We start from the raw sequence: 10,799 nt of genomic DNA, 5'->3' as shown, positions 1-10,799 counted from the left end.
AAAACTTTTGACTGGTAGTGTAGGCTGATTATTCTTATAGATTGAAACAAATGTGCTTTAGCCAGTATAAAGGGTATGAAAGGTGCTCTGAGTTTCTGCAAAAAAATAAAATAAAGAGCTACAACAAAAACATGTTGCTGGAGACGGGCTTATTGAAAATTGAAAAACTGATTGTCTGCCAGCAGGAGGTGCATTGAGAGCGGTAGAACTAGCGGTTTCTCCGGTAACGGCTGTAATCAAAGCAGCTCCACTCATAAACGCTACTTTATCAGATCAAATGAAAATGCCATCGAAACTTTTCTGAAGACAGTCGGTTCCCTTCAGAAATGTATTCATATAAAACACCCGCGCCGTGTTATGATTTTGAAACGTGCAGTGCTCATGTTTATTCAACGAAGTCAAACGCCACAAATAAATCAATGTATGGGAAACACTGGTAATGTATATCGGAAATGTGTTTAAAAATCATATCACCGTTATTGAGAAAAATTATGTCGCGATACATATTGATATTGAATTATTGTCCAGCCCTAGTTTTAGCTGTCTTAACTGAAAGCAACTTGAATCTTAAAATATGTCAGTGCGATTGATTTGTATCAAGATGCACACCAGTAGTGATTTTTTTTTTCCTAAACTAACCTAATTTTTGTGCCGAACATTTGTGATGGTGTGAACAGGCCTTTTTTCTAATGGCAGGACACTCTTCCATTTCTATTAAATCAATATTTCATATGTGAATCAATATAATGTATTATAGGTTTTGCATTTTTGCATTCTAAAATCCGTCAAAACATTTTTTGAAATTTTTTTGTAACGCAGGTACTGAAGTTTGCTACTGACAAGTTTTGTACATATACGCGTCACATTAGTGTATGTATTTGTGACCAAAATTACCTTTTCGCATTTACCTAAGACACTGAATGAATTTTTCTGTGTGCAGGCACTTAAACTGGACTGCAGTCTCTCTGACGGACAGTGTGAATCATGGCTCTTCCGTTTAAGAAAGATCTAGAGAAGTATAAGGAGATTGATGAGGATGAGATTCTGAACAAGCTGTCAGAGGAGGAGCTCAAGCAATTGGAGATTGCTCTAGATGAGATCGACCCTGAGGTGAGAAATTGTAAACTCGGTTTACTCACATGATGGAGATTTACCAGATCATACTGCTAGAACGAAGGGATCAGTTAATAATGGGTTTGTTCACCCAAAAATTAAAAATCTGTATGACTTGCTTTCTTCTGTGGAGCAAAAAAGAAAAAATTTGAAGAATGCTGGTAACAGTTTTGTTGACTATTGACTTAGATTGTATAGACAGGCTAAGAATGTTACCTATTTTTAATTTTACTGTACCTTTTAAGCACATGCAAATTACAAGTGTGGAAAATCAGTCCTAAATATGGTTGTTAAAATGTGGAAAATTTCCAGTAAATTTCGGAAATATTCCAGAAATTTTGGAAACTTTCCAGGATTTTTTTAATATTCCAGGGATTTTTGGAAAGTTTCCGGAAATTTACCCGAAATTTTCCACCCCTTTGCAACCCTAGTCCTAAAGATAGAAAATTAATCATTTGTAATTAATAATACGTTGTATGTATTGCGAAAAGGCTTACAAAAACCAGCCGCAAACAATCACCATGTCATTCCTGGTAATTCACTGATAGCCAAGAGATGATGTAATTCACAATGCTGTTATTGTGATGATGGGTGTGGTCGTATATAATTTTGAACTGCAACAATAATGTGTTGGTAAAGTAAAATCACTTGTTTTGTCGAACTGTTGAAAATGGCCATTTCCAAATCTGCCTTGAGGAGGTTCTGGTAAGACCTCTCATAAACAACTCTGTCTGTTTGTTTATGAGTAAACGGAGCTCAAGTTTGCTCCCAAACACAAGAGCTTCCTCTTAAGCAAAAATATCTCAGCTGCTTTTCCTATTAAGCAACAATTTAGAAAACAGCACAATTTTGACATTTAGTGCACAGGTTCACATCATTACCAAGCAAATGCAAATAATAGTTATTATTTAATTCAAAATTAAGCAATGGATTTTGTGTAACTTGGCATGAAATTTGTGAGATATAAAAGTTCCATAGTATAACTGGTACCACATCTGTTCTGAATCCATTTTCCAGAATGCTTTGCTGCCAGCCGGCCTCAGGCAGAAGGACCAGACCACAAAAGCAGACACAGGTTCTTTTAACCGCGAAAAACTGCTGCAGTATCTGGAGAAGGAGGCTATGGACTATAAAGACAGAGAAGATTGCGTCCCCTTCTCCGGAGAGAAGAAAGGTACAAGGATGATATTTTTGATATCCCTCTGATATTTGATACTGCAGTAAACATTAACAGAAACACCACAAAAAAAATCTCATCTCTCATTCTGATGGAATTGGATGTAGTGGTGCAACGGATCACAAAACTCACGGTTCGGATCATATTACGGATTTTGAGTCACGAATCGGATCATTTTTCGGATCAGCAAAAAAAAAAAAAAATTTTTGTGAAAGCATACTTTAAGTAATTAAATACCACAGCAAAAACTACTAGCTTAACTAATAAAGTTAATAATAAAACAAGAACAATTACACAAATTAGAAGCATAGATGAATACAACAAAACCGTTACAAATAAAGTCAGTAACAGTAGCATTCAGGTGCAGAAATGTAATAATTAAGTGTAAAATACAATAGTGCTCACTGCTAGGCATGTCGCAATAATCAATATATCGACTTATCGTGCAATATATGTACATGACCTCAATACTTTATGGTGACGCAATATAACATCCATTATATTTACTTAAAAATTAATGTCACCATGTTTTTTGCATTCCACTTGCGCCAGTGTCTTTTGCAGCTCATGAGATGCTCGTTCAAATTTTAAAAATGCTTCTACAAACAAAGTTTCATCTGCAGATACGATCTTGTTTAGGGATCTGTGCCTTTGTGCATACGGACATCTGACTGCTAAGTAGTGATTGTGTTTTTCAGCAATAGTGTGCACCCTTAATTTACAGAGAAAAGAAGGTCAGGGAAAATCTGTAAATGGAAAAACCTCCATACAAGTTCTTTGTGCATTTTTCTTTTTTTCTACTTGTTACTTTGCACTTTTTGTTAGAAAATGTTTATTTTTCTATTTATTCAGTTTTTTTTTTAAGGCATCGAATATTTTGATACTTAATTTCCATTATCTAAATATTCTTAAAAATTAAAAGTTAGTTGTCATTTGGAAGTGTGTAGGCCTTCTTGCATTATTATGCTATTATATTATGATTATATGAAGAGTTCATTTGCAAAAACCGATAACCGCCACTTTAAAAAAAAATTAAATGATTGCCGTGCATTATTCTCCACATATAGCGCGATCTGAACCCTAAACACATTTTGCCATAAAAGCTGGTTTTGTCCACTTTCAAGGCATCACGAGTTCACGTTTTATTGCAGAAGCCGACAAGCGCCCTTGTTGTTTTTGAACAGAAGCCGATAAGTCCATTTTAGTGAATCGGCGCACTGTATTCCACATATAGCGCGATCTGAACCCTAAACACATTTTGCCATAAAAGCTGGTTTTGTCCACTTTCAAGGCATCACGAGTTCACGTTTTATTGCAGAAGCCGACAAGCGCCCTTGTTGTTTTTGAACAGAAGCCGATAAGTCCATTTTAGTGAATCAGCGCGCTGTATTCAGGTCAGGTGACAAGGCTACTTACGAACTTGATGAACCTGTGATATCATCTTCAGGGTGAAAAAGGAAAATAAAAGCTGAAACGTTTTCATGGAATCTTGCAAAAGCAGCGCGTTACAATGGCGGGGGAAAAGCTCTGTCTATTGCGTGTAATCACATCCATACAGTTTATGATCACAACAACAACAACGTTTGTCAGGCATCTACATTGTCATCTGAGGAGATTACAAAGGTTAAACGAGTGTTTTTTAAACTCTAAAACATGAAATGTGGAGTTATCTGCTTTTACCAAAAAAAAAGACTGTTGGAGTTATCTGCTCTTACTATAAAACAAACTTTTAATATGTAAAAAAATACATACTTTCAGTGAACTTTAATTTTGCAAATCACCTATTTGTTTAAGTTATTATTACTTAATCAAAACAGCCCAACTGCAGTTTAATTGATATTACTTGGAATGCGCAATAAAAAAAACGTGATTTCTAAAAAAAAAAAAAAAAAGTTATCGGTGGGTTTTTGTTAAATGTGAGCCAAAATCATCACAATTAAAAGAACCAAAGACTTAAATTACTTCAGTCTGTGTGCATTGAATTTATTTAATACACGAGTTTCACAATTTGAGTTGAATTACTGAAATAAATGAACTTTTCCACAACATTCTAATTTATTGAGATGCACCTGTATATTTCTCTTTACTACTGTAGTACATAATGAACATGAATTGGCATCAAAACGTAGGTTATTTTATAAGAAAGCCTACAGTACAACTTACTGAAATGTCTCGTGTAAAAGCTCAAACTGCGAAAAACGTGTAAAGCTTGTAAACATTGCAACGTAATATACATTTACTTCAGAATAACCATTCGGTGTCCATAAGCTCATCAGTTGGCTAGAAAAATAACTATATAGAAGAGCATTTTGCTATATTTATGCGCTATTGGATGTTAATATTTTACTTAACCTGTTGTCTACATGATTCAACTTCTCCTATACAAAATTGCATTTTACTGATAAAGAAAAACAGACTGAATGTGTGAAAGACATATGACAACACTTATAGGATGTACTGAGGAGGAGCCCAAACTACACTCAGTGGTGATGCTTATGGTTAGTGCTGGGCGGTATACCGGTTCATACCGAATACCGGTGTTTAATAAATGAGTACAAAACAGTGTTTCCTAGCACCTGTCGCTTACTCATTGTTTGGAATTATAAATATGAGCGTAGTTCATCTGTTAATATCACATGCACTGCGCAGGCAGTGCGCTGCATGAGACAAAAAAGTAATATAGCCAAAGCAACCTCTTTAGTGTAGATGCATGTTGATTTTATCAGACGATGCTGCGATTATAAATGCGAGTGACTCCTGGTTACCATGTATTAAAAGGGGTCGTGTTTAGTCACTATTTAGTGTGGTATTTTTTGACAATATTCACTCATCATGACAGTAAAACAGGGCATTCTAAGTCAATATACTGCAGTATTTCCTCTCTCAATCAGTAGAAAATATGGTTAACACCCGGTCATGCATGAAAAAAAATACCGTCATGTTCCGTGAAACCAGTATCATTTTTAAAAATACTGTGATATACATTTTTGGTCATACCTCCCAGCACTACTTATGGTCCATATTATTTGTACAGATTCTGTGTCATGAACTATTCTTTGTGACTATATATTTCAAGTTGGAAAAGATGTTTAATTCCCACTTTAAGTGAACCTTAGTTCCCAGGTCATCTACAAGATCGATTAAAATGCTGATAATTTCAAGAAGAGACATAAACACATGAAAGTATGATTGAAATGTAATAAATAAATAAATAAAACCCGTTTATTCTGTGGCACCTAAAAAAATAATTTGGAGACTAAAATTTTTTCTTATAGGAGCCAATGGCTCCTTACGTGATTTTTTTTTTTGTTTGGAACCCTGTCATTACTCATCCCCATTTTATTTCAGACCCTTATGACTTAATTTCCTTCCAGGAACACACAGGACGTTTAGTAGAGTAGTTATAGTAGATAGTTGTTATTTTTACAAATAAAGAAACAAATGAGGCAGACTTAATTTTAAAATGGCATGCTCTTCTTATTTTGGGGAGATGCCGACCTCTGCAGCTCTGTCATTGGATAAATAATCCATCACATAAAAGCCTTGACTTCTCCTTTGACATCCATTCCTGCTGTAGAACAGCTTTACACTTAGTTTTGCTAACCTTCTTGGACGCTCTTGTTAAGACACGTTTATGGTTCTTTATGTCCTTTTGAAGCTTGAACGTATACGTCACTGTCCTTTTTTGTTTATATGGAAAAGAACAAGTCATGCAGGTTTGCTGAGTAAATAAATGACAGAATTTTCTTTTTTTTGGGGGGTGAACTTTTATCAGCATCCAAAATTGCATGTTCTTAGAGGGTTCTTGTTTTGAATAAGTACCTACTTTGCAAACTTTGTTTTACATGGAATGAATGTAATCTGGACGTACTGCATACGTCATGTTGTTATTGTCATGTGACCTACGGCATCACTTGAGTCGCTTCATTGCCACTCGTCTTCTGTGGCCTTATGGGATAGTAAAGTGTCTACTGGTAGGTTTAATGATGAGGGGGTGGAGACAGGTAGGTTTAGGGATATGTAAGGTGGGAGGAGTTGGATCTGGATCTGGATCCAACCTCGCCCCCTCGATCTTGTGTTCTGCAGTGAGGACCATATCTGGTTTTGCGGCAGTTTTTACAGCTTTTCTCATAATTGTCACTCACTGCTCAGGCTGTGTGTGAGCCTTCCATATCCTCCTGCTGTGTGTCAATTAGAGTGCTGTATCAGCTCCTGTAGTGATTTAGACACTCCTGTCTCTGCAGGTATGATTAACCCCTTAGCTGTCAAAGATCGCGACAGCCCCAGATTATTGTTGTTTCACTTTCACAGCACGTTAAAACATCACACTCTTACTTGATCTGGACAAACTGTGCATCAGTAGAAAGATTAAAGACTCTAGCTTTGATATTTGACCACTGTTTTGATAAAACTTTGTTGCAGTGAGAGTAATTTAGTAATTTATGTCAGGAGTGCAAAACAATGCGTCATATTTAGAATAGAAATTCACCACGCATTCATATTCAGTCATGTCTGCAGCGGTTTATTTGTGTTCACATAGCTTCACTGAACAGCGTCAATAAGGGCTTATAGTCCAAATATGCATATACATGGAGATATATAGATACAGTGGGTTAAGCCAGTACATGTCCAGGCCTGTCTGAAGTTTGCTAGAGAGCATTTGGATGATCCAGAAGAGGATTGGGAGAATGTCATATGGTCAGATGAAACCAAAATATAACTTTTTGGTAAAAACTCAACTTGTCGTGTTTGGAGGAGAAAGAATGCTGAGTTGCATCCAAAGAACACCATACCTACTGTGAAGCATGGGGGTGGAAACATCATGCTTTGGGGCTGTTTTTCTGCAAAGGGACCAGGACGACTGATCCGTGTAAACGAAAGAATGAATGGGGCCATGTATCGTGAGATTTTGAGTGAAAACCTCCTTCCATCAGCAGGGGCATTGAAGATGAAATGTGGCTGGGTCTTTCAGCATGACAATGATCCCAAACACACCGCCCGGGCAACGAAGTAGTGGCTTCGTAAGAAGCATTTCAAGGTCCTGGAGTGGCCTAGCCAGTCTCCAGATCTCAACCTCATAGAAAATCTTTGGAGGGAGTTGAAAATCGTGTTGCCCAGCGACAGCCCCAAAACATTACTGCTCTAGAGGAGATCTGGATGGAGGAATGGGCCAAAATACCAGCAACTGTGTGTGAAAACCTTGTGAAGACTTACAGAAAATGTTTGACCTCTGTCATTGCCAACAAAGTGTATATAACAAAGTATTGAGATGAAATTTTGTTATTGACCAAATACTTATTTTCCACCATAATTTGCAAATAAATTCTTTAAAAATCCTACAATGTGATTTTCTGGATTTTTTTTTCTCATTTTGTCTCTCATAGTTGAGGTATACCTATGATGAAAATTACAGGCCTCTCTCATCTTTTTAAGTGGGAGAACTTGCACAATTGGTGGCTGACTAAATACTTTTTTGCCCCACTGTATATTTACTCATGTTTACTTCATATTTCTTCAGACGGAATCATCATTTCTATAAATTTTCCACTGATTTACGCGATCTGATGAAACTTCTTCCGTGCTCGCGCTCTGACTGACAGAGACCTGATTCGTCCGTAGCTTGTCAGTCATAACTGCGCATCATATCCCGCCCCGTCTCATCCTGTGATGCGTTTCCTTCACTCTTCCGCATTGATTTCTGACCTCAGCAAACACAGAGAAACATCTGTACCCACGAAATATCCAAATAATAAACACACTATTACGATAGTATATGGTTTTAATGTGATTTTCTTCAGATTTGTGGTATTTTCATAACAGTAAAGAATGTGTACATCTGAAATGCTAATTTGTGCAGCGATATAAAAGGCTGTAAATAGCATATTTTAACAACAGTAAACGACCAAATTCCACATGTGATCGCAAAAGGAACTTATTACAAACACTCGGTGGTTTAAAGTAAGTTTTGAGTAACAGTGTTCTAATAATGTCATAAATTGTCTTATGTAGCTTGATGCTAATGTTAGCGCTAATGCAGCTGCAGAACAGGTGCAGTTATTCTTCATAATGTATTTTGTCATAATAATTGACGTAAGGTCGTAAGAAAATGTTTTGTTGTATTTTTTTTAGAAATACTTTTGATAATAGTTAGGTAAATGTATACTGGGATTGAAGCGATGTGGCTTGGTAAACCTTGTAATGCCAGAATAATGGCTGAATAAAAACAAAAGAAAAATGATAAAGGAATAATGAGGATAATGTCTCATGCCTGGCGGAGGTGTGAAAGGTTCATCATGTGAGAACAATAGAATCATGAATGGGTCAGTTTGCCAGGCCAGACCTGAGGCGACAGCACGCAGGAGAGCTTACAGAGGGCCATAAATCAATTTTATTAGCCTTCTCTAAAAACACACATGACATGGTCTTAGAAAATGTTTCATAAAATTCACAGTTTTAGAGATTATGTCCTGAAATGTGAAATGAAGCATTAGTAGACTTGTGGCTTTAGCTTCATTGTGTTTCTAAAAGCATTTACCAGAGCAACATTTTTTTTATACATTTAAAAATATTTTTTTATATTTATTTTTGTTTTTATGTTTGAGCTAATATATCTCTATTATCATAACAGTCTGAGTAATTCTTGAACAGTAAACTTTGAAGTGTCAGCTTTGTGAACATATGTTGATTATGTATCTAGTCAGAAAGACTCATGAGCAGCAACCTTTTTATTTTGGGTATGCCATTTGTGTCTCCATGCCGAAAATGGGGGGTGACCGCAAAGGGGTTCATTAATAGCATCTGTTCTTACATAACCATACACACACTGCGACTCGGATGCTCCATATCTGTCTGCTTGTGTGGGATTGCCTGTGTGTACTGTATGTGTGTATGTGTGTGTTGGCTCACCATGTGAATGCCCCACCCAGTATATATTGTATACACTGATTTTTATCTACTGAAGTTGCTGAGGAACACATGCTGATGCACACTTCATGATGCAGATAGTGTTTGGAGGAACAGGATCTTTAATAATGAATGATACTGTCTGATGGTAATGCTGAAAGCTTAGCTCTGTGTGTGTATGAAGGCCTGTTCAATAAAACGAATATTCAGTGTGATTAATAATTTTATTTTTAATGAATTGCTGTTAATGCATCTGCTCAAACCGAAAAGAACATTTGCATGCCATCAGCGTGACTAGAGGTCAACCGATATGGGTTTTTCTCTGACCGATGCCGATATTTAGAAATCAGGGCAGCCGATGGCCAATATATGATGCAGATTTATTTGGCCGAATTTAATTATTTTTTCCTTCATCTCATAAAAGTGAGTTTGAGTAAATGATTATTGCAGGGTTCAAGATAGTAATAGTAGTATTAGCCTAATTCAGAGTAATAATACGTGGCTCAAAACTTAAGCACTTTCTCAAAACAGTTCTGAAGCATGTTTTTTGTTTGTTTGCTGACAGACGCCAGTGTTTCCCACAGACTGCAAAAATGTATTTCTCTTCTTTTTTTCTTCGGATGTCAGAAACGAAATATTATGTAGCATTTTGTGTCCTGGAGTAATAAGGGAATTTTTGCTTTTATACAAGCACCACCTACTGTCAGAGAGTGAATCTACATTTTCATTCAGCCTGTCTGTAGTTTTTAACACATTTGTCTGAACAGATAAACTGCATGCGAAAATCAAACCAAATTTTCCTGCCGAACATTCATATTGGTGTGAACAGGCCTTTATTTGGATGTAGTTTGTGGACTGAAATTTTCCCACAAAGTTAGCTAAATCTGACTCCCATTTGGGCACATCCTCAAGTGCAAAGTTTTATAATATTTTTTAAGGTTAGTCTGTAGTTATTATCCAAGGTTAGTCTGTAGTTATTATTAGCTTTGTTTTTTAAAAAAGCCAATAGATGTCTGTTATGTCCTTATTTAGACTTTACACACACACACCAATAGGGGTGCTCCGATCAGGATTTTTGAGGCCGATCACAGAAAGCAATATCTGCCGATACCAATTACCGATAACAATCTTTTTAAAGCCTTCTTTTTATCATTTATAACTATTTATAGTGATACTCCAGTCAGGATTTTTAGACATTTTTCAGGCCTGAATTTCATTTTTGAAAATGGGGGGAATTCCCCTCTTAGGTGACTCTTGTGAGAGGGGAAGCAGCTTTCACACAGGAGTCCGCTACTGATCCGTGGCTGTTTACCACAAACACAACATTTATCCATTATTTTGATTTCAAATCCAAACATTGTCACTGAAAATGCTTTTTCAGCATTGCAGTTCTTTTTTTACACAGTACAGTAATACAATCCTTCACAGACATGTTTAAACACAATAAATATAAGCAACACATTATTCAATGCTTTTTACTTTTGCATTTACTTCTAGATTTATATATTAAGTTGCTCAAGCAAGTGGCAAAACATTTAAACTACTTTTCTTACATTATCACAAACTTACCATTGACAGAAATAGTCAGCTCTACTGCCTTTCCTTT

General features: G+C 36.3%; 1 protein-coding gene across 1 annotated transcript in view; it reads left to right on the top strand.

Annotated features, from left to right (window-relative positions):
- Positions 1–10,799, top strand: part of LOC107550632 (tropomodulin-2-like) — a 47,495-nt gene that overhangs the window by 11,883 nt on the left and 24,813 nt on the right. Inside the window, exons 2-3 of the mRNA XM_016231961.1 lie at positions 941–1,110; positions 2,131–2,287. Coding sequence (XP_016087447.1) covers positions 985–1,110; positions 2,131–2,287 — 283 coding nt within the window. The 5' untranslated portion in view covers positions 941–984. The remainder of the gene's footprint in view (positions 1–940; positions 1,111–2,130; positions 2,288–10,799) is intronic.

This window comes from Sinocyclocheilus grahami, unplaced genomic scaffold, assembly GCF_001515645.1.
Source record: "Sinocyclocheilus grahami isolate Dianchi unplaced genomic scaffold, SAMN03320097.WGS_v1.1 scaffold403.1, whole genome shotgun sequence".
Lineage (NCBI taxonomy): Eukaryota > Metazoa > Chordata > Actinopteri > Cypriniformes > Cyprinidae > Sinocyclocheilus > Sinocyclocheilus grahami.
The sequence above is the reverse complement of the archived record's forward strand: the minus strand, read 5'-3'. Positions and strand labels throughout refer to the sequence as shown.